Source organism: Nymphalis io, chromosome 22 (assembly GCF_905147045.1).
Source record: "Nymphalis io chromosome 22, ilAglIoxx1.1, whole genome shotgun sequence".
Classification (NCBI taxonomy): Eukaryota; Metazoa; Arthropoda; class Insecta; order Lepidoptera; family Nymphalidae; genus Nymphalis; species Nymphalis io.
This window is the reverse complement of record NC_065909.1, coordinates 3470131-3495307: the sequence shown is the minus strand read 5'-3', so window position 1 is coordinate 3495307 and position 25177 is coordinate 3470131. Positions and strand designations below refer to the sequence as shown.

The following is a 25177-nucleotide window of genomic DNA, read 5'->3' as shown; positions in this document are numbered from 1 at the left end:
ATTATTGTTGACTGTTTTATGGCTGATAGAGAATTTGATTGATCGAATCTTATTAGTTTTAATTAATTAATAGTACCGAGGATATTTTTTAAAAAGTAATTTCAAGCTTTATTATAAAAAAATAAAAATGATAAGAGTTTGGCTAGTGACAAAAGCTCGAAGCATTAGACTCTGATTATGATATTATTTATATAAAAACCTTTTTTGTAGTAATCGTAAATTGTAATTAATTTTGCGATGTATTTCTTATTAGTTTTTCTACTGTTCCGCTTAATTGGAGTTTTATCATACTCACATCAAAGACGTGAGTAAAAATGTTTATTATTTTGTTTTCATTTACATAGATTGTGCGATTTTTTCACTTTATTATATTACGATTATTATCAGGTACATATTCTGTAATTTTCTTTGAGCACTACACCCATAAGAGAATATGAGTCATTTTGATCCTTAAATATAGATTTTTTTTAAATCTTAGCGTAGCTTAGAATCATAGACACAACAAAATTTTTATTTGACTTTAATCCGTCAAGACATTTATTACTTAGACACACAGAGACAGACCAATAATTGTATATATGTAATATGTATATGTGTATACACATGAGAAATTACGTAGATAAGAATATATTTACGAAAAAAACATAATTAAACAAAATTAAGAAATCATGATCGTATTGAAATCTGAAGGCAAATTACGACACTATAAAATTGATACTAAAAACACTTTTCCATGTTAAACGTGTGACCTTTCGTGTGTGACGTAAACGGTCCCGGTGTAAGTTTATTAATCTTAATTCCTAATGCGAGTTGCTTTCCATATTCGTTGACGATGTGTTAAGGATCGTTCTGACGGGCAAAAAGCCAGTCCTTATCCTCCCCGGCTTATTTTCCGTGTCTATACCTGGCCTGAAAGGTCATACTTGACCCAGTGGCGTTCAGCTCCGGTTGGTACGTCTAGTCCAGGTGTGTCATATCTGTGTAGTCGCCAAATCTGGTGGTTTCGTCGTCCTACCAATTCGTGGTCCTAATCGTCGCTGCTATCGATGCCTCCAATAGAGCAGAAGTTAGCTGACAATAGTTGTCGATAAGTGTTGAAGTTAACTGCAATTTGCATGGAATTCCTCTTTTTGTCATTAGATGGCGCTGTTTTCATTCGTTTTCATACACCATATATGGATCTTGATATTTTTTCAGCGCTTGAAGATAAACTATGGAGTGAACGATGTAAGAAACGTTCCGTCGTTTTGAATGATTGCAATTGGTGTTGGTGTGACGTCAGACAGAGGTATCAATGTAAAGCACGCGTGTGCGAGGAAATCGATATGTTTGGGCACTTTAAAGGTATTAATTATTTTAATAATTTGTTTATTATTTATGATACCCTTCATATACTTCGACTAATTATTTATTTATATTTATTTGCACAACTGCGAACAGGTAACAGGGTATATGAAATTTATTCTAGCAAACAATATAAAGTAAAACAGAAAAGCATATTATATAACAATCACAACAATAATTAAATACACACAATATACAAACGGTATAGTAACAATATTAGTGACAACGCATTTTTGATTTAAAAAAGAAAACAAAAAGACTTAACTTAAGGAGAAAACTAAAGGAAGAATAGAAACGAGCATAAAGAAATATTTGTGTACGTTGCAGCTTGTATAACAAGAATTAATTGTTAAAAAGTGAAACCGATCTGTTTATATACAATTAAGAATACTACTTTATTATCGTCAAAATAAAACCTGGCGTTGCGTTGCCTAGTAATGTTTTCATAGACAATTATCTATTATGTATATATAATTATCTATTATGTATTCATTATACGATTATGTATATTATCAGAAACCTTTAACGCTAGTGCGAATTATATTTTTTCATTGTCAACTAAATTATATGAACATACAATTTTGTGTATGTACAAATAACTTTTTAATTCAACAGATGCCATTCGAGATATAGACGTGGGAATGGAAGGACGAGGTTCGTGGCGTTCTAAAGCAACACCCTGCTCACCAGGAGTACATTATCAACGTGGGACCATTTTGTGTGTTTGCGATCAAGATGGCAACTGGCCTAATCCAGTTTGTAGGGATATCTTCAGAGTTCTTCACTCAGTTGAACTTACAGGAAAAACAACAATATCCAGTAACGAATCGTGTACTCCAACCAAGCTTTACCTCATTGGTTGCAACGTCTGTTTTTGTCCATCTACAGGCTCGTTAGATCCGGCGCTATGTACAAAGAAAGAATGTGATGAGGGTGATCCAGCTTTAGAAGTAAATGATGGGCCAGCGCTGATAGCAGATTCCCAAAAGAATAATAAAGATATTAAAAATATAGAAGTATATGCAACGTGCAATATTAAAATCAAATATCAACTCGGCTGTATGAAGTGCGATTGTATTGGAAATAATAGACTCATTTGTGAAAAATGTAAGTCCGAAAATGAAAATAATATGACAATTATAAATCAGCAACCAATAGCTAGAAAGAACTATAAAAGTTACTGCAACGGAAAGAAAATCGGCGAAATATTCAAGATAGTCTGTAATTATTGCCATTGTGATAGAAAACTCAATCTGTATTGCACCGCAAAGAAATGCATCCAACCGCGAAACGTGAAATTAAAATCACAATTCAAATTAAGTAAGACTATTAAATTGAGGAATGCAAAACCGCCACCTGATGAGCAAAGCTGTTTATCCGGTACGCAGTACAAAATAGATTGCAACACGTGCAAATGTGTTAAACTAAGAAGTGGCATCAAAGTTGTCGACTGTACACTTAAAAATTGCAGCAACCAAAGTCCAATTGAAAGCCAGAAACATGATTGCGTTGAAGGGTTATATTATGAACTGGATTGTAAGCTGTGTTATTGTTATATAGAGGATAAAATAAAGCATCAAGTCTGTCAAATACATGACAATTGCGTTCAGAATCTTGTAATAAAGGAAAGGATGAAACCAACAAAATTAAAATCAGTCGAATCACAAAATGGTTACTGCGAACCGTTGCACGAATACCAAAATAATTGTAATGTATGTCGCTGTTTATCAGATGGTAAAACTTATATGTGCACATCCAGGGTCTGTATCAAGCGTTCCACAGATACTCTCTCGGTAAATATAGTCCCGGTACATATGGAAAATGAGGAAGCTTGCCCGGTAGGCCATTCCTATAAATTAGATTGTAACTTGTGTTTCTGTTTGTCAAATGGCAATGCTATATGTACAACTAATAACTGTGTTAAGGAATATGTTTAGGAATATACAACGTGATGATACCCAGGGTTTTCTTTTTAACCCTTTTTGTTATGATTACTGTAATGTTCACCCTTTAACCGTGCTTTAACTCAATGCGTATGATCGGTATAACAAATTAAATAATATATATTATATATCAGCTCGATATGCACACACAGTTGATACACCGTCTTAACTTCGCACCATTTCCAATATATATTCTATTTTTCCGCGCTCAGCGATGTGTGTAACCGATGACGGATGGTTAGAAACACAGATAATATATAGTCATATAGCCAGACTGCCTCGTTAGTCTAGTGGCTTGATGTAAGGCCGCAGACCCGGAGGTCCTGGGTTCAATTCCCAGGTCGGGCCACTAAAAAGTTTCTGTCAGAAAATTTTCAGTAGCAGCCCAGCGTCTGGAAGTTGGAAGTGTGTACACTCCCGTGCCTCGGAAAGCACGTAAAGCCGTTGGTCCTGCGCCTGAACACTTTCCACTCGTGTCGGATTGCCGTCCCATCGGATTATGAAAGTTAAGGAATAGAGAGTGCACCTGTATTTGCGCACAAACTTGCGCACTATAATATCTCCTGCATAATTGGCTAATCTCTTTTGAGTTTGGCCGCCGTGGCCGAAATCGGTCTGGAGGAGATTATACAGGGTTACAGGGTAATATGTCACGATCCTTTTAAAGGGTTATAGTTCAGGACAACAGCTATCAAATGACCCCCAAAATGCTTATGCAAAAGTGTATCGTTTTCGAGTTATTAATTTTTTAATATTTTTTTTATTTAAAGGATGTTTAAGATTCTAAAATTCAATAAAAAAAAAAATCAACGTATTTTCCCTATTTTTTTTTTTTGTATTTCTTGCTAGGGTACATCCTAGTTAATAATAACCAGTTATAAAACAAAAACAATCTTCAAGCATTTTTAAATTACAGATCCAAAACTGTACAACTTTTCGATTTTTGATTTTGATTCTTTAAGTTACTCGCAATTTTTTTGTAAAAATCACTATGGCTCTTATCGTGCGGATCATTTTAAAAACATCTGCGTTTCCTTAGCTATCCATCGGTACATAAAAAGTACAGTAACAATCATAAACTCAGGAGAAAATTAGATAACAAAGAGACCAGGTAGGAAATTCTAAGAAATGCTATTGTTAAGAAATTAAATCTGGATCAAAGACAAAAGGACCTCAATGCAAAGTAGTTAAAGATTATTTTTAATAGGGGTAATAGGTAAAAAAGGAGAGATAAACCAGAGCTGTCATTGCAATTTTGAATTTAAATCAAAAACAAAATACTTAATCTTTTTAGTTACTCCATACTTTCGAAATTACACTGTTTATTATTCATAATTCGTGTTCAAAATGAGATCCCCTATTTCGTATACAAATACGCATTCTTTTTCTTAATTCATTTTTTACTACAACACTACTCAAGCTATGTCGAATAGAATTTGCAGCATTCATTATTCTTGTTTTGAGTTCTTCAATTGTTTGTACTGGTGAAACATCATAAACCAGGCTTTTCATATGCCCCCAGACATAATATAGTCCATCGGAGTCAAATCTGGACTTCTCGCTTGCCATGGGATTGGTCCTCCTCTGCCAATCCATCTATTACGATAATTGCTGTCTAGCCACTGTCTTACGGACATTCGAAAGTGTGCGGGGCAACCATCATGCTGGAATATCATTCTCTGCCTAAGTTTCAGCGAAACATTTTCGAGTAACTCATGCAGGATTTCTCTAAGCAAGCTTTCATAACTTTCACCATTTAAGTTATCAGGTAGGAAATGTGGCCCAATAAGATTATCATTGATAATCCCCATCCAGACGTTTACCGAGAAACGTCTTTGGGAACCGCTTAATCGCTTTTTGTGAGGGTTTCCCTGTTCTTTTTGAGACCAATATCGAATATTGTGGTAGTTAGTAATACCATCTTTGTCAAACTTTGACTCGTCTGTCCATAAAATTTTTCTCAAAAAATTGGGATTTTCTGCATCACAGTGTAGCATAAATCGGCAAAAATCTAAACGTCTTGCAGGATCTCCTTCTTCAATCACGTGTACGGGTGTGTAATGATAGGGATACAATCCAGCCGCGTGGACAGTAAACCAGACTCTCCATTGAGATACGCCCAGTCGGTTTGCCACAATATTGGTGGAAACTGTAGGGTCCTCTCGAAAATGACGAATAATTACATCTTCTTCATCTGGAGAACGGACACGAGGGCGTCCGGAATCAGATTGTCTCCTTTGCACGCGACCAGTTTCTCTAATTCGACGATACACACCAATAAAGACACTATTGTCAGGTGTCCGGCGATCTGGAAATCGACGATTATACTCACGACGAGCAGCTGCGGCGTCACCGTTACAATATCCATAGCAAAATAAGATGTCAGCGTATTCCTCATTAGAGTACGGACGACGAGAAGAATTTTGTTCTGCAGCCATAATAGTCCTTTTTACGCGCCAAGTTATCATAAACACAAATCACAAATTCCTTTTAGCTAGCCGAGTCACGAAATTGTAAGAAACAGAGTCCAGTAAACGAAGCGGTTTTTTTCAAAAAATTAAGAGATCAATATTCACTAAAGCGCGTCCACACTATACGAGCAGTGCAAGTACAGTGAGTATTATGTACCCCGACAAGGTTTTATTACTCTTATTCCTAAAAGAAATGAGATAAAAGGGAATTAGAAAAAATGACGGTAAATTCAAAGGAATTAATAACAGTATTCCACAAACAGCTCTGGTTTATCTCTCCTTTTTTACCTATTACCCCTATTAAAAATAATCTTTAACTACTTTGCATTGAGGTCCTTTTGTCTTTGATCCAGATTTAATTTCTTAACAATAGCATTTCTTAGAATTTCCTACCTGGTCTCTTTGTTATCTAATTTTACCGATGGATAGCTAAGGAAACGCAGATGTTTTTAAAATGATCCGCACGATAAGAGCCATAGTGATTTTTACAAAAAAATTGCGAGTAACTTAAAGAATCAAAATTAAAAATCGAAAAGTTGTACAGTTTTGGATCTGTAATTTAAAAATGCTTGAAGATTGTTTTTGTTTTATAACTGGTTATTATTAACTAGGATGTACCCTAGCAAGAAATACAAAAAAAAATAGGGAAAATACGTTGATTTTTTTTTTATTGAATTTTAGAATCTTAAACATCCTTTAAATAAAAAAAATATTAAAAAATTAATAACTCGAAAACGATACACTTTTGCATAAGCATTTTGGGGGTCATTTGATAGCTATTGTCCTGAACTATAACCCTTTAAAAGGATCGTGACATATTACCCTGTAACCCTGTATAGTCATATTATAAAATACTAATTAATGAAGATGTGTGTACACTACAATTACCATTATTAATATTTTTTTGACGTTTACTCGAAACGATCACGTTCGCGAAATCTCCCCTTTGATAATGAATACTCCCCGACAAACAACCTTAGTGAAACCGGAATATATGTATTATATTACTTTGGGATATTTTCAAATTAATACTAAAATATATTCATAGTTCAATATTTAAAAGGGTAAAGATTTAGAATTAAATAACACGTTCGAGTAAGCAATAGTTTATTTCCAACAATTATTTTTTAAACAGATTTTGTCTTTTAATAGAGGAATTTAATCAGACATATATTAAATAAATCTTAAAATTAAAAGAGTGAATATTTTATATAAAAATAAAATGTGCCTCATTTGTGCTTAATCAATAAATTATAAAAAAACAAACAAAATACATACGAGTGATTATTTATAAATTAACACAAAATAAATACAATTAATAAAATTATTGATTAATTAATACTTCATACATTATTTTTGATAAATTTATATTCTAAAACAGCATGGCATATTTTTCCAGATTGAAAGCTTAATTTGTAATAACCTTTGTTCATAGACTATAACTACAAGAGGAATAAACCCAAATAAACAAGTTTTACACCAAATTGAGGCGATATCATTGGTCGAGGTCTTGAATACTCTATGATATTCATTATGGATTTACCCAGACAACTTTGGCTTAAAAGTTTCAAAAGAGTACAAGTTATTGAAACTTTCAGTAGATCAGTAGTCACTATTTTAAGAAAGTCACGTAATACGTTGACAGTATTTGTTTGAAATGTACACTTCTGTCAAAGAATTCTTGTATCCCAAATAACACGTAGCCTAGTGGCGTACTGTCAATGCTATCTAATCCAGTATATTAGGATGAATCCATAGACAATTGTACTTTTTTGACATATTCCTAACATCCTTTATTCTCTTTGATAGGCATTACACAGAAAAACTCTCAACATTTCAATAATTGTCACAAAAGTGTTACGTATTATAAATAAATTATTTTTTCTACTAGTTTTGCAGTAAACAATAATGGTTTAATATTTAAGAAAATATTGGTGATTTTTTTGGATACATTTTCAAATTTTTTTCGAACAATTCGATATAGTGATGATCCAAGCTTCAATCTTCATGTCAAAATGGCTCTAAAATTACGATTCAAAGTGCTCGATAAAGTTTAAAAATTTGTATTCGCATTATTATTATATGGTATAATTTTTTTAATTACAAGTGCGATTTTTTTTTAATATTCGTATAACTATACGATAAGCTGTATTGAAAATACGTTGAAAATTTTAAATATTTTTTATTACAATTCATTGATATAATATTATTACAAGAAATATAATATTTAAGCGTATATAGCAAGTATATAGAATTTTAAAATTGTGATTTTAATAGAAAAGTGTGATAATATACCTCTAACGTCAGGAAATTGACAAGAATGTCACGTGACAATTTTGTTGGAATTTGTTATTCATATATTTTTTTTTTTTATAGAATAGGAAGGTGGACGAGCATATGGGCCACCTGATGGTAAGTGGTCACCAAACGCCCTTAGACATTGGCATTGTAAGAAATGTCAACCATCGCTTATAGCCAATGCGCCACCAACCTTGGGAACTAAGATTTTATGTCCCTTGTGCCTGTAATTACACTGGCTCACTCACCCTTCAAACCGGAACACAACAATATCAAGTATTGCTGTTTTGCGGTAGAATATCTGATGAGTGGGTGGTACCTACCCAGACGAGCTTGCACAAAGCCCTACCACCAGTAATGAATATGAAAAAGTGGTTGTGAAACAAAATTACTACAATTTTTTTTTTTGGTAATATGTCACTTATAATAAAATTAGGCACAATATTATTAAATGTATATTTTTTAAATTAATATTTTTATCGCTTAATGAATTTCAGTAGAAACTTCAGACTTGTAAATAAAAACGGTCATCATGTTGACTTAAAAATCAAAAGGACCAGTTTATATACATACTTTTTGTATATTTTAATTAGCATATATGGATGATGTCAGCATATATTTTTTACATGGCTATCTAATTTCGAAATAATCTTCATTCCATCCGTATTCGATATTTAAAATTTCATCACGTCCAGCTCATCCGAGTATCAGGCTAGTATGAGTTAAGAGAAGACGTCGTTCGCCTGCCTACAGCACCTGATGAAGGTGGCTCGCCTCGGGAGTTCCCTTAGCCTAGCCGCGCCCACATACGTGCAGGCTGACCGGAGACCGCCCAGGATATCCTTGACTGTCATTTCTACATTTCCTCGGTATTCCACTTCTACTGTTTTTCCTGCAAGTTAAAATAATTTTCATCTTACGTAGTAAATTATAATATAATATTTTTACGGAATTTTATACTATAACTAGTTTCTGCCCGAGATTTTCGCCGCGTGTGAGTGGGGTGCCAAATACTAACAAGGTGTACGCGATTTTATCATGATCGGTTGAATAGTTAAGACGTGAACACGTAACAAACAAACAAACTCACTTTCGCATTTAACATTAATATTAGTAAGGACTAATGTAAAAATTTATGCTCGCAGTGAACACAACAATTTGTATCTTTCATATAGCAATCCGGCTGGATCCTTAATCCGTAACAGCCTGTGAATGTCCCACTGCTGGGCTAAAGGCCTCCTTACTCTTTTTGAGGAGAAGGTTAGGAGTTTATTCCACCACACTGCTCCAATGCGGGTTGGTCGCAGAATTTCAGTGAAATTGCACCGTAAAACACGAGATGAATTATAATCACAAATTAAGCACATAAAAATTCAGTGGTGCTTGCCCGGGTTCGAACCCACAATCGTCGGTTGAGATTCACGTGTTCTTACCACTGGGCCATCTCGGCTCATATCCGGCTAGATACCGTTGATACCGTTGAGAAGGTAAGTGTGGTACCGTTTTTTTAAGGACTTATTTACATATTAATCTTTTGACAAAAAGTGAAATGTGTACAAAATAAATGCCGCGAAACGTATTTACATATCCCAATAATAATAATATACAATTATGTAAAGTGCATATATAGTTCGTACGAAAACACAATGAACCGACCTTCAGAAGATCGGTAATCCGCAACCCCGCCCGAGTGTTTCAACATGGCGGTCGACGAGGACATCCCGTAGAACAGCTTGACCTTTTTCCCGTCGGGCTTAGTGACCACCTCCCCCCCGCACTGGTCGTGCCCCGCGAACATACCCCCCGCCATCACGAAGTCCGCACCCGCGCCGAACGCCTTGGCAACGTCGCCCGGACACGTGCAGCCGCCGTCCTAGGCACAATCATGTACAGTAACACTAAATGCCCCACTGCTGGGCTAAGGCCTCTCCCTTTTTTTAAGGATAAGGTTTAGGAGTTTATTCCACCACGCTGCTCCAATGCGGGTTGGTGGAATAGACATGTGGCAGAATATCAGTGAAATCAGACACATGCAGGTTTCCTCACGATGTTTTCCTTCACCGTCAAGCACGAAATGAATGATAATAACAAATTAAGCACATGAAAATTCAGTGGTGCTTGGCTGGATTTGAACCCACAATCATTGGTTAAGATTCACGCGCTATTACCACTGGGCCATCTCGGCTTTCTTTACAACATAGTACAATCATGTACTATGTTTTAATTCTTTCGTGACATTTGACAAAAGGAAGGCTTAAAAACTTATTATTATAGTAACAGTAAGTACAGTAACAGCCTGTTAATGTCCCACTGCTGGGCTAAGGCCTCCTCTCCCTTTTGAGGAGAAGGTTTGGAGCTTATTCCACCACGCTGCTCCAATGCGGGTTGGTAGAATACACTTATTATTATAATAATTAACAATTTATAGTAATTTACTTTCAAATTAGAGATATGACGTTTATACTGGAACAGGTTTTAAAACTAAATATCGACTTGGACGTCTCCGTACTAAGTATCGTATCAGAGTATAAACGCGTATCGAGTATTTAGAAGTATCGCGTACGCTATATATGCAATACGTACTACTGGCGGTAGATCTTTATGCAAGCTCGTCTGAATAGGTACCTCTCACTTATCAGATATTCTACCGCAAAACAGCAGTACTTGGTATTGTTATGTTCTGTTTAAAGGGTGAGTGAACCAGTGTAATTACAGGCACAAGGGACATCATAGTTCCCAAGCTTGGTAGTGCATTGGCGACGTAAGCGATGGTTAACATTTCTTACAATGCCGATGTCTATGGGCGTTGGTGACCACTTACCATCAGGCGGCCTATATGCTCGTCCGCCTACCTATTCTATAAAAAAAATACGTTTATACGCAATACGATTTAATAAAAACTCATACTTCTAAATACTCGTGGAACTAGTATTTGGAACAGGTTTTTCTATGTACGCGTACTCGACACTCTTAATAATAATAATAATAATAACTTTATTATTCAGGCATCGAGGCCCATAACTGTCTACAGATTACATATTTATAATTACAGAACATTCATTAATAATATCTTAAGACTCAGTACGTAATTTACCTACCACGTCTTATCTCTACTTTCAATGACAAAAATAGTAAAAATTGTATTTTAATTTACCGAAATAATATGTCCTTTAAGTCCGTGAGCTGCGTCTGCGCACTCGATGACAGCTGACAGCTGCGGGTACCCCACGCCGGTCTTTATTCGAGTCGTGCAAACCGATCCCGGACCTATTCCCACCTGGAAATATAATATAAATTCGATATTCGAAACTATCAAGTAGGTCTTCTTCCCACTGGGAACGTGTTGGTGACAGATTTACAAACAAATGTACCGTTAGTGAAACAAATACCCGTGTGATATAATATATTAATAAATACAAATAAATGTTTCTTTATATATATATATATATAGCCCGTAGTCTTTGACGCCGTATATATATATATATATATATATATATATATATATATATATATATATATATATATATATAAAGAACAACTAATAAGAACTAAATTTGAGAGAAAGAGAGAGAATTTGATCCGATTGTGATGAAACTTTCGTGAGTTGTAAGCCTCAAAAGAACATAAAAATTTGTTCTTCAATATAAAGGTTTTTGTAAACTTACTCCCTGTGCGAAGGAGGCGTATCTCGAACTCTCGCATAAGTAGCGTAGTAGTGTAATTTTATTTACATATTTTTTTTAAAAAATATTTCACAATGATTATATGAAAACAATTCCCTATATATTCAGGCACACAGTGCAGTTCTCTGTCAACTGATGTTGGGCAGCCAACTTCAGTGTAGTCAATAAAAAATTTGGAACTTGGAAAAAATATTGGTCAAATGTATTTACGTACGTGTAATGAAATAAATAAAAAAATATTATACCTTAATAATATCGGCTCCTGACAATATTAACTCTTCAACCATCTCACCGGTGACGACATTACCAGCCTGTAATAAAAAAAACATCAGTAGAAACTGAATCATAGTAAATTATCTAGAGTATTCTCAACAAATTAAAGAAACTGTAATATTTATGTAAGAAATGTTAACCATTGCTTACATCGGCAATGCACCACCAACCTTGGGAGCTAGGATGTTATGTACCTTGTGCCTGTAATTACACTGGCTCACTCGCTCTTCAAACCGGAACACAACAATACCAAGTACTGCTGTTTTTCGGTACAACGGTACATGATGATAAGTGGTCACCACCGTCCACAAACGTTAGCGCTTTAAGACATTAACTGTTTCTTACATCTGGAAACTAAGATGTTTTCTTGGAAACTAAGATGTTACGTCCCTTGTGTATTTACAGAAGCATATTTACAAGCTGGCACTATAGTTTTATTAATGTCACTTACAATAATGGTGTGAGTTGGAAACGCGGCGCGCACTTTCCTCAGATATTCGACAAAGTGCTGAGAGTACCCGTTCGCTACGTCCAGACAGATGAATTTGAGATCCTTAACGGTGTTCAGGATTTCAGATAGACGTTCGAAGTCCACTTCAGCTGTGCCCGAACTCGCCGCTGTGAAGACATAAGGATATTGTCTGTTATTACACGTGCGTCGTGTACTACTGTATTATTATATTATAATATTATATTGTGTGACGTATAAAGAATGAAAACAATAACATTGAAAGTGTGAATTATGTAAATATGTATGTAAGTTTTCTAGCCCAGATTTATGCCAATGCCTACAAGGCACTGGTCTAGGGGCCCCGCCAGCCGAAAGGCAACACCCAGTCAAAAATAATGTGATTATACAGTTAAAATATCAAAGTGCCTGGGGGGTTGGATCTAAGTCCTATGTGATTTTGGGCGTGTGTGCGTGTCTTTTTTTTAATTTTTGAGACTAGCAAAATAAGTCATCTGATAGTAAGTGGTCAGCTTTTTTATATAATATAGTTAAGCAGACGGGCAAATGACCCTCCTGATGTTATGTAGTCCACACCGCCCGTAGTCTTTGACGCCGTATGAAATTTTAAAGATTTCTTACATTGCCAATTAGTCACCAACCTTGGGAAGTAAGATGGTATATCCCTTGTGCTCGTAGTTGCACTGGCTCAGCCTTTAAGCCGGAACACAATAAACTAAGTAACTGTAAAGTAATTTGTTTAGTTGTGCAATATGTGACAAAGGAGTTGTTCCCACCCCGACGAGCTTGCATGAAGCCCTGACACTATATTAATCAGCCTATGAACACTGATATTGTTAGTGTAGATTGTCACATTTCTGGAGTGGCTGGCTCATAAGGCTGTAGAAACCGATGTTCAAAGTTCAAACCCAAAGTTGAACCAATAAAATACCGTCGATATTCCATCTAGTTTTAGCCTTAAAAAAACACTCACCCATTTGTTCCAAGCATTCAGGATTTTCTTCCGCGAACTTCTTCCATTGGTCGACCGAGTAATATTTATGGATGCATGTGAATAAACCGTGCTGAAAAATAAGACTGAGATGATGGGTCGTACTTTGTAAGGGTTGATAAATATGGTATGATAGCATAAAATGACTTAGAATCTAATTAATGTAAAAGTTTGGAGCTTATAGCCAATTGAAGAAGGAGTTAAGATATAGCTCTGCTATATTATGTACTACAAACAGCTCTAGATTCATATATCTATAGTTACAATTTCACTTAGGATTAGCTAATTATATCCACTTTAATTTTCAATAAAATAAAAATATTATATACACTCTCACATCGAAACTGACACACACAGATACAGAAACAGAAACACGCCCAAACTCACACAAACAAGGCAAAATAATTGCAGATTTACACGAAAAACTAACACAGTCACATTTTTACATTTTATATTTTGTAAAGCCAGTAGAACTCAATAGGAACTTCTTTAACAAATATAGTTTCACGTGCTTCGCAAACAACGAAGTCACGAAAATAAAATAACATATCTAATGGCTGACAGTAATATCCGCAGTCGTCCTGCAGTGAAAACATCGCAAACATTCATTCGTATTTCTTTTATTTATTTAAATAATGCTGTCTTTTTCTTACGAATGTCAAATCAATAATGATAGAATGAGCGAAATCTGTGTTTAACTAAACAGTCGCTAAACAACGTTTATAAGTAAAGAAATAGCCGTAACTTTTAATATAATTTAGTGATAAAAATTCAATAGCATGAAGGTGCTTTATTTCGATTGGCTAGACCAAAGTGGTTGTGATTGTACATACACACGCAGTCATACGCACACAAGCTTATAATTGACAAACGGCAATTGTAATAAACTCTCTTAAGCAATGATTTTCAAATCAAATCAAATGTATTTATTCAAGTAAGCTTTACAATAATGCGTTTTTGTATTGTCACTATTTTAATTCTACCACCGTTTAGGACAGCAGCCTCTAGTGAGATAAAACAATAAGAAAGTCGTATTTGTTTTTTTTTAAATAAATCAGATTTACAATGTAATTAATAATAATAATAATTTATTTACACACCCAAAAGATACATGTACACAATTTGTTTGCAGTATTATGTAACACTAGGTTTTTTATTTACATTAGCAGCACTATTGGTGGATCTCTGACTCCGAAACTAATATAAATTGTATGATGTAATATGATTCGAGTTATAATTCCATGTATTAAGATATCTGCTTATATACCAACTATGTAAATCATGTAAGTGAGCTAATGTTCTTATGAGAATATAGTTCTTTAACCACATTACTATTCACAATTATTGTTCCCGATATTTATTAGAATTCGAACCACTTCAAAATAAAAACGCTTCAAAATAGTACTTTTCGTATAATTATACGAAGCGTAATAAGATTTATTGATTAATTGTGCTTACCTTTGACAATTCCTTCGCCATTTCAAAAGTGCCGACGGTGTCCATATTGCTCGCCATAACGGGGACTCCCCGGTACGTTTGACCGGAGTTGCGGAATGTTATTTCTCGGTACATGTCCACCTGATAACAATGGTGTTTTTTAAATAAATAAATAAATCAAATTTATTATTCTAAGAAGGCTGTACCTGATGTTTACGTTCGTAATAGTTTATACTTAGTATTTTAATAGCTTAAGCAAAATTCCTTCTACCGTGAAGTGAAATAAAAAGAAAAAAAAAACTTATTAGGTATTTATTAAAAATACTTTTTGGTATACAAGTTATAATAAAATTAATAACATAGTTAAATATAGTATGCAATTTAATAAATGAGGTGTCCCATTTGCTTGTCCGCTTGTGTATAATATAAACAAAAAACTGTTTATGTTATTTTGTAAATCTCCATACTTCATATATTACTAGCTACCCGTAACATCTTCGCACGCGTAGAATAAGAGTCTACATAGAACGTTTATATAGTAACTCATATAACTCTATTAGTTTACGCAATCATATTATTAAAGATGAAAAATAACACAAATATTTCTCTTTACAGAGGTTGCCTGGATGAGATCACTGTAAATGATAAGGCCGTCTTTACACACTATATGTACTACTTGTTCTAAATAAATTAATAAAGATCTCAGTCAGCATGATTTTTTCCGACATCTTCAACAATAATCGTCATACTCAGTCAGTTAATACAAAACCTCCATGTATTATACAATTAAACCTTCCTAGTGAATCACTCCGTTCATTGGTGAAAACCGTATGAAAATCCGTTACATAGTTTTTGAGTTTATCACGGTCAGACAGACAGATGCGGCGGGGTGTCCGACAATTACAATAAGATACCAAGATGCGGTCCAGCGTGATTGAACTGGTGACTTATACTTAATTTCACCTAAAGAGGAGAGAGCCCTTCAGTAAAATATTAACCAGCTGTTACTCTTTTTTGATTATTATAATATATTTTGCTAAATAAAAAAAAACATAACCAAGTAAATAATATAGAAATAATTCTCAATTTGAATTACTTGTGCGATAATTATTTTCGCTGTTTAATCGATTATATGAATAATTAATATGTCAGAGTCAGCAGTTTTATGCATATGAGGCCGCGACACGAGGCGACAGCTCAGCAAATAGGCCTCTCAATCCATGACCCAAATAAAAATCTCTCTAATCAGCGTTTTTAATTATTACATCTATATATTTACTTGGTAGTACCATCTACTTATCACTTATAATATCAACAAATAGTAATTACATATTGTATAAAACACTCATAGTATTAAATAATGATTTTTTTTGTTGTGGAAATAAATAATAATTACAATATTTTTTAAATAAAATATTAGCAAACAATAGATTCGCATGATTATTCTCCTCAAATAAACTAACTACCATAAACATTTTTTTTAAAAGACCTGAGGTCAAAGTCGTAAATTCGAAATAAGAATTTTCAACTATGAAGAATAGAAAGCTGATCACGAAAAATACGTAACATTTAAGTAACGATTTCTAAGAAATAACGTGAAATTTTCTCAATTGCTCCTTTCATGCCAACTGGGCTGTTTGCCAGAATGCCTCGAACAATGTTAACCGAACTGTCAGCTTCAAGGTTAAAAAAATGTAGGTTACGGATACGGAGTCGATATTAATTCGAAATATAAAATAATGTCAACGACGACATTTTCTATTGTTTTTTGTAAATATAAATATATAGTATTTCAAATATGAGAAGGTCGCCATCGATACCAATTTAACTTTATAGATGTGGAATTTCACAAAATGACTTATTAGATTTCGTTATGAAAGAAACCTAGTTGTAGCTGAATAAATGAATGAAGTAACCTCCTAACTGCTAGAGTGCACCGTGGCCAAAATCGGTCACTAATGTTTGAAATTAGTACTATCTGTTACGTTTTCACGGTTGAAATTGGTAGCAAACTTGCACCTCTAGGAAAGACATAGGATATTTTTTTTAAACATAACACCCATAAAACCCCTTTGTAACTCCCCTGACAGACGAGCGCAGCCGCGTACGTACAACTAGTACGTACTACTATAACTATACTTTACCCACTTTATAAATAGTTAAAACTCAGATACTTGAATGAGATACATTCTACCGCAAAACAGCAGTACTTGGTATTGTTGTGTTCCGGTTTGAAGGGTGAGTGAGCCAGTGTAATTACCGGCACAAGGGATAAAATCTTAGTTCCCAAGGTTGATGGCGCATTGGCTACGTAAGCGATGGTTAACATTTCTTACAATGCCAATGTCTATGGGCGTAACCACTTACCACCAGGTGGCCCATATGCTTGTCCGCCTTCTTATTCTATAAAAAAAGAGCTAATTTATCTTTTAGTTCGTTCATCACATTAAAAAAATATATATTTAAAAGATTAGTCTATTACTTAATTTATAATGAGCTTTAAATTGAAGTGTATGCAAAGACAATCGCTTTGAAGCCGTATAATGTTATAAGCCGTTATAATGCTATTGTAATGCATTTAAGTAGTAAATTTTCTTACTCGCTTCATTGATTACTACTTCATAGATACAACTTCTCCCCGCTGTCCTCCAAGGAGGGCACAGGTTTTATGTAATTTTGATGTAATTAATAAATAAATATTTGACATTTAATATTTATCTTATGAATCATAATTATCTTTTATAATCATCAATTAATGGCCATATTTTTATTACGCTTTATTATTTCTTTTATAAGTTACTTATAAATATTTGCACGCCCTAAATTGAATAAAATATTGTACTTAATATTTTGTAGCATCTGTAACCCAATATTTTATGCAAATAAATCATTCACTCCTGACGTGTATGCAAAATTTTAGGAATGAGTAGTTAAGAAGCGTAACAAACAAACTCACCTTTGCAATTAAACAAAATGCGATCTAATAGGTAATGTTTATATATATTTTTAATGTTCGATCGTCTGTCTTATGTACATATTTAAAAAATCCATACTAATAGAGTTGAAGAGTTCGTTTGTTTAATGATTCGGACGCGCTAATCTCTGAAAAAAAAATATTATGTAGATAGGCTATTTAACATCACGCTTCGACCTGGACAGCGCAGAGACGCTTAAAGCACGTGTAACCGCGCGGAATATATATTATATAAATTGAGGCTTTGTGCATGGTCTGGATGGGAACCCCTACCAAAGATACCACTCGGCATCAATATAGGCATGTTAGGATAAATTAAATAAAACAGAACGGTAGGCGCCTCGTAGGCCTTATATAACGATCCCGTAGCCTCCCCGTCTAATAAAAAGAGATAGCATGATGTACAACATAACATAGTTACTATTACGTAAATAATCAATTATCGTAATTTTTTATCTTCAATGCGGGTTGGTGGAATATACATGTGACAGAATTTCAGTGAAATTAGACACATGCAGATTTTCTCACGATGTTGTCCTTCACCGTAAAGCACGAGATGAATTATAATCCCAAATTAAGCACATGAAAATTGAATGGTGCTTGCCCGGGTTTGAACCAACGATCATCGGTTAAGATTCACGCGTTCTTACCACTGGGCCATCTCGGCTTACACAGTTTTTACGGCTCGATAGTTTTTAATGGCAACTGTGAATGCGCGTATGTTTCCTATGTATATATATATTAAGTTATAAGTTACTCATTTCTTACATATATTGTATGAAAATAAAGGAAAACAAATACTGCGGTTTTTGTAGCATTAAATCTTTACTAATGTTATAAATACGAAAGAGCGTTTGTTTTGCAAACACGTTATTAGGACACGCAGGCGAAGCCGCTAGCGAAAACAAGCGTTTTATATAATCTTATATATCATGTAACATATTCGTTTAATACATATGCGACACGAGTTAGACATGTTTATAAACAGTAACCAGCGCTATCTAGATCGGTTGTCCTACGTCATGCTAATCACCGTACTGTGAATCATTATCGTAATTTCAACGTATAATTGTCATAATTATGCGTACACGTGTGCTTTGTTATTATAACAAAGTGCAGTACCAGCCTGTTAATGTCCCACTGCTGGGCTAAGGCCTTCTCTCCCTTTTGAGGCGAAGGTTTGGAGCTTATTCCACAACGCTGCTCCAATGCGGGTTGGTAGAATACACATGTGGCATAATTTCAATGAAATTAGACACATGCAGGTTTCCTTTTGATGTTTTCCTTCACCGTAAAGATCGGGATGAATTATAATCACCAATTAAGCTATGAAAATTCAATGGTGCTTACCCATGTTTGAACCCACGATCATCGGTTATGATTCACGCGCGGTGCACTCTCTATTCCCTAACTCTCATAACTTGATGGGACGGCAATCCGACACGACCGGAAAGAGTTCAGGCGCAGGACCAACGGCTTTACGTGCTTTCCGAGGCACGGGAGTGTACACACTTCTCCTTCAAACGAGGCGTGAAGAGGCATCTTGCGGGCCGGCAAGGCGAAGGCGGCTAGTGCAGAACGTTTTTCCCGTCTGTACTGGCCGTCGTCGCGTTTGGACTCTACTACCACTTACCATCAGGTGGAGTAGAGTCATTTGCCCTCCCGGCGAATATGAAAAACTTCCAACTTCCAGACTCCGGGCTGCTACTGAGAATTTTTTGACAGGAAAACCCAATAACTTTTTACTGGCCCTACCTGGGAATTGAACCCAGGACCTCCGGGTCTACGGCCTTACATCAATCCGCTAGACCAACGAGGCATTGTGCATTATACTCGTGTATTAACTAAAACCAGAGTTGCGTGAATCGTATGTCTTTACTTGAGGCGTGTGGAATAATGCTGTGCGACGGGCGCTACTGCTTAATAAACAATACCGACTTCAAATAAAAATCGTGCAAATGAAAATATCATCTACTATTTTTTTCTTTAAATTTAAATGGGATCCAAACGTGAAGTACCATCCCAAATAAAAAATAGAATATACGATGTTAGTTCATAAATGACGTAGTTCTGAGGTAAGAAACAAAATATAATAGTATATTATAACGGGACGTCGTGAAAGCCGGGTTATCGCATCGAATTGTTGATTCGTGAACTCGTTAGCACGGAAATCCATGGTGGGCGTTATGCTCAGGAAACGTTAAAATAAGTAGACTACAACGTTGTTTCTTGTTCCTATTTTAATTACAAACACTTCAATTTCTTATACAATGAGAGATTACACTAATAATACGCGATTTAGAGCCACTGAGTTTGCGAATGATCACCGCGTATCATCGCTGTCAACCAGTTCATGATTGACATGACATCCGCCCGTCTCGACAAACGCAACTCCATTCGGTGATATCCGCTTTAATAAAAACAGAATAATTTACCAACGATAAAAAAATAACAAAATAAATTATAACTCTCAAAATTGACTGATTTTCATGATTTAATAATGTCACGCGCTGACAAATATTATATAAATATATCATAGTTGGTGGTAGGGCTTTGTGCAAGCCTCAGCGTTATCATATATTCTACCGCCAAGATTATTTAGTATTGTTGTGTTCTGTGTATTGGCGCAAGGACCACCTGATCGTAAGTGGTCATCGCCGTCCACAGACATTGGCGCTGTAAGAAATATTAACCATTCCTTACATCACCAATGCACCACCGACCTTGGGAACGAAGATGTTATATCCCTTGTGCCTGTACTTACACTGGCTCATTCGCCCTTCAAACCGGAACGCAACAATACTAAGTACTGCAGTTTTGCGGTTGAGTAGCTGATGAGTGGGTAGTACCTAAACAGACGGGCTTCCACAAATCCCAACCACCTAGGATTTTAATAATACGATAGAATAAATTAATTTGTTAAATACTATCCGTTAATCCTTAATCATTCATCCGCGTTAATTTTATTCCCCTCTTAGACGAAATATTTTGCCGTATATCCTATAATTGAAACCTTTACGTCTATAGACTATTACAACCAAAGGACAAATAAATAACTTCGACCATATATTTATCTACATTAAACGCAATCAATTATATACGTATACCATTGAAGCGTTCTATGACGAACTGTGTTCACCCACCGTGAATATGTTGCTAAGAAACGCAAAATAACAAACAAAAAATACACCCACATACATTGCTTTATTAATAATATGAACACACGACAGATAACATATTATTTCGAAAAAAAAAATATAGTTTTTATAACGGATAGTAAACAGTATACGAGACGTAATTTAAAAGCGTTCCAATAAAAACTTTTCGTAAGCTAATTACGTGAAGTAAGAACGACTTTTAACTCAAAAACGATCGGTTATTGATAAGCAATAACGATTCGTTAAATATAGAAATCGATTATTAGTAAATTAACTCTCTGGTAGATTACGAAATTAAAGCACTGTAATAAATCACAAGTAGTATGGTTTCTATTTGAAAATTCATTACAAATTTATGTGTACTGAGTTCTTAATAAAAAAGCATAGAGTTATTATTTGTATATTTTTATTTAAAACTAGCTACCCGTTCCGGCTACGCACGGACAAAATAACGGTCTACTAAAACGTTTAAATCGTAATACATATCCTCTATTGGTTTACGTGGCGCACGCCTTCATCATCTTCAACAATCAACGTTATATTTCAGCCAAAATCCATGTTGTTGGAAGGTTTTGGTTAGTGTTTTACAGCCGGCCGCCTGCCTAACGCCAACCCAACATAGCATAGTTAATGCTGTTGTTGCTGATTTCCCCACCACTATGCGGGTACCTCAAGGTGCTTGTTGGAGTGTGCACAAGGTCCTTCTTCCCTTAGTCGCCTTCTACGACATCCATTGGAGGAAATGGATTAGCCCTATTCTTATTTTGCCGTGGACTAAATGGCGATGCCGAGCACTAAACTGAGATTCAGCCAATTTACACAAAAACTTAATGAATTATACACCCAAACCTTCTTCAAAAATCAGTAAATTGGTAATGAAAGATCGGTAGTTTTAGAATTTATCGCATTCTGACAGACAGACACAACAGACTTTGTTTAATAATATGTATTGATAAATAGTTAATTTTATTATCTCATATAAACATATCTATGTAAATTGGTGGAAAGGGGAAACTATTGAGTAAAACTGAGTTAAGCCTCAGCTTAACTCAGTTTTAAGCTCAATACTCAATAAAAGCTCAATACTCATATTGAGTCCTGAGTTGTTTTACAATTAATTCAATACTGTCACATGGCGTTTCAATAATTGTTTAAAAAAATATTTTATTCTATAAGATCTAACTCGAAAATGAAAGAGATATGCGTCATTGACTATAATAAATATAATATTTAAAGGACACAAGCGTCAAAATAGCGTATCAACGTAAGTCATTTTCATACAGAGAGCACTGCTATACTGAAACTAGCATATAGAAATAGATAAATTATCTAACTACATGAAATTAAATTTGTCTATATTCATTGGTAGAAAGATCCACAAAGCGGGGATACCCCGAACTCTTGCACTTAAAATGCGTTATGTACCGACCATTGAAAATTGTAGCTCGAACGTGTGTTATTCATATAGGCATATTAATAACACACGTTCCAGTAATCGTTCGAAATTTGAATGCATTGCGTTGTTTTTATCGACCAATGAAATTCGGTCTATACCTAGCGCAGATTCGTCACTTATCGAATGAAATTGCAAGACAGTGCAAGAATATCTCTATACATGTATGATAACATATAAAGGAACATTGGGAATTTTTTAAAAATCGAAGCATTATCATATTTTTGAAAATTCGAACATGGTTTGACATAGCGATTATATTTAATCTGTAACAATGTCATGCCGCGTTCTACATCCGGTGCAATATGTCTAAAAGAGACGTATATACTAAAAATACTGCCTTCTATTTCGGTATACAATGTCAAAAATGACAGTACGTGTTTACTATTTAATATTGTTATATAAGTAACTGCGCTCGTAGTTAACCCGCTTCAAATTCAGCCTATCGACTTGACAGGCGTGAATTTCATGTTCTTGTAAATATTAATCTGGCTGCAGCGTAACCAGTAACATTTGGATAAAATCCGAGAGACGATATGGCTTAGTAGCCAGAAGATGTGATTCTTAATCAAAGACTGTAGATTCGTGCCCGGTGAGAAATCTGTATATATATTCATAGCTCAAAAGTCGAACCCAAGTATGACTTACTTCCAAATAACTTGAATGAAAATTATGAAGCTGTCACGCTAATGTGTTACGGCAGCGTTTTTGCTTACAATAAAAAACGGCCATGAAAACTAAGAAATTATGATGAAATGTTTTTTTTTTTTGTATACTTTATATAATTTTTAAAATTGGAAAATATTTGAAATCTCTATCGAATGGTCTATCAAGATTGTAGATATTACCTATAATGTGCGTTGACAGTAGACCTCTATACGAAATTTTATTAATATCGTTAATCATTCGAGCATGATTGCGTAACAAACTTGCAAACATAAACATTCCCATTATTGATATTTTCAAGATTTGTTCAGAACACAGACTGACTGCCTCGTTAGTCTAATCCTAGGATTAAAACCGGCCAGTAAAAAAAAGTTTCTGTTGAAGATTCTCAGTAGCAGCCCGGAGTATAGAAGTTGGAAGTGTACACTCCTCTGCATCGGTAAGCATGTAAAGTTCCGTTGTTTCCGTTGTTCCTGCGCCTGAACTCTCCGTTCGTATCGGATTGTCGTTCATCGGGTTATGAGTGTGGGAATGAAGAGTGCATCTGTGTTTGCGCTCACACTTGTGCACAATATGTCCTATGCAGTTTGCTAATCTCTCTCGAAATTCACATCGTGGCCACACATTGGTCACATTCACATTGACCACCGTGGCCGAAATCGATCATGAGGACATTAATTACTCGTAGGAATCTACAATTTGATGACACAGCATATTCATATTTGAATATGGATTTTTATGTCATACACTAGGAATGATGTTCATTCCTTTCTGCTCAGACTTGCATCCTTCTCTTTTTGATTTTCTTTTTTTATTATAATTCTGTTTTATCTTACATGGTTAAATTCTTATTTAAGAAATTTAGTTATATACAAATTTAATACATTCATATGTATATAATAGGTTAATCATAAAGTATTTAACGAATGTTATTATATACACTAATGTATTATATTAACCGTATACAAATGATCTAGAAGATCATTATGAAATATTTGAACAAAATAAATAAAAATATTTTTTATCTGTCAAAGAAGTACATTTAGTAATTTAAAAATATTTTCTGTTCGATAAATATGTATTTTTTTAGAGCGCATGCAGGTTTAACTCTAGACTTTTTCACATTTATCCGCTGTCTTCAATTAATCTCAAACGTACTCGATAAAAAACCTTCACTCGTGCAGTTTTATAATCTTCGCCTGAAAAGAACCTTGTGTTTAAGAAACTAAAGTTTAAAATTAGAAGCCGCAAAACGCTTCAAACGATTTTCGCTGAACCTTGATCTTTCAGCGTTTTCATTGGAAATATTAATTAAAAAACACACTTACATCGTTTCTGCTTTTTAGAGTGCTCCTTTTTGGCCGTAAGAGTACATCCTTAAAGTCTAATTTAACCTCATTTATAATGTTTGGCATTATTATCACTATCACTCAAGTTTATATGTAAATTAAAAAAGTAAAATCCACAATGGACGACGCGTCTTCCCGCGCGCGGTATCGACTGAACTGCTCGCTATGTAAACTGCTTGCCAGGTTCTATTTTCGAATTTCCCCTTTGATATCAACATTATAGATAGACTAATGAATGAAGAATTTTGATGGAATTATATTTTAATTTTTAATTTAATTACGTTAAGATAAAACGAGGTTGGGTTTAATGACATTATTTCAAGTTTATTTTAATTTTAGGTATAAAATATATTATGTTTATTTATATTGTACCTGGGATTATAACATGTAAACTAATATCATAGTATTTTATTTTAATGATAATAAAACAAAATTAGTATTATTTCAGCAAATAGACAAGCAACGGAATACATCCCTTTATAGTTAATCAAATGTCGTGATGACTCAGTGGTTCGTAGATGAAAATCTTAATCAATGATTCCGAGTTCAAACCCAGGCTAATTTTCATGCGTTTAATTTGAATAATTCATATCGTGGTCAGTGAGGAAAAAAATACATCATGACCTGCACGTGGCGGATTAAAATTTGCAACGTGTATCCACCAACCC

At 34.6% G+C, this 25177-nt stretch overlaps 3 protein-coding genes across 4 annotated transcripts in view; 1 reads left to right on the top strand and 2 right to left on the bottom strand.

Annotated features, from left to right (window-relative positions):
• The window catches only part of LOC126777054 (heparan-alpha-glucosaminide N-acetyltransferase-like), a 102400-nt gene that overhangs the window by 20890 nt on the left and 56333 nt on the right, over positions 1 to 25177 (bottom strand). The gene's annotated exons all lie outside the window — the stretch shown is intronic.
• Positions 55 to 3301, top strand: LOC126777066 (uncharacterized). Of its 2 annotated transcripts, none has more exons than XM_050499927.1 (3): positions 55 to 304; positions 1198 to 1344; positions 1960 to 3301. In XM_050499927.1, the coding sequence occupies exons 1-3, from the start codon at positions 238 to 240 to the stop codon at positions 3279 to 3281; spliced, it is 1536 nt and encodes a 511-aa protein (XP_050355884.1). In that variant the 5' UTR covers positions 55 to 237; the 3' UTR covers positions 3282 to 3301. The 2 variants fall into 2 exon arrangements, with proteins under 2 accessions (XP_050355884.1, XP_050355885.1); XM_050499928.1 differs by lacking the exon at positions 55 to 304 and adding an exon at positions 760 to 778.
• Positions 6897 to 24672, bottom strand: LOC126777094 (GMP reductase 1-like). Its single transcript, XM_050499985.1, has 8 exons — positions 24489 to 24672; positions 14931 to 15050; positions 13455 to 13545; positions 12464 to 12630; positions 11985 to 12050; positions 11211 to 11333; positions 9713 to 9929; positions 6897 to 8948 (listed from the first exon to the last, which is right to left on the bottom strand). The coding sequence occupies exons 1-8, from the start codon at positions 24573 to 24575 to the stop codon at positions 8779 to 8781; spliced, it is 1041 nt and encodes a 346-aa protein (XP_050355942.1). The 5' UTR covers positions 24576 to 24672; the 3' UTR covers positions 6897 to 8778.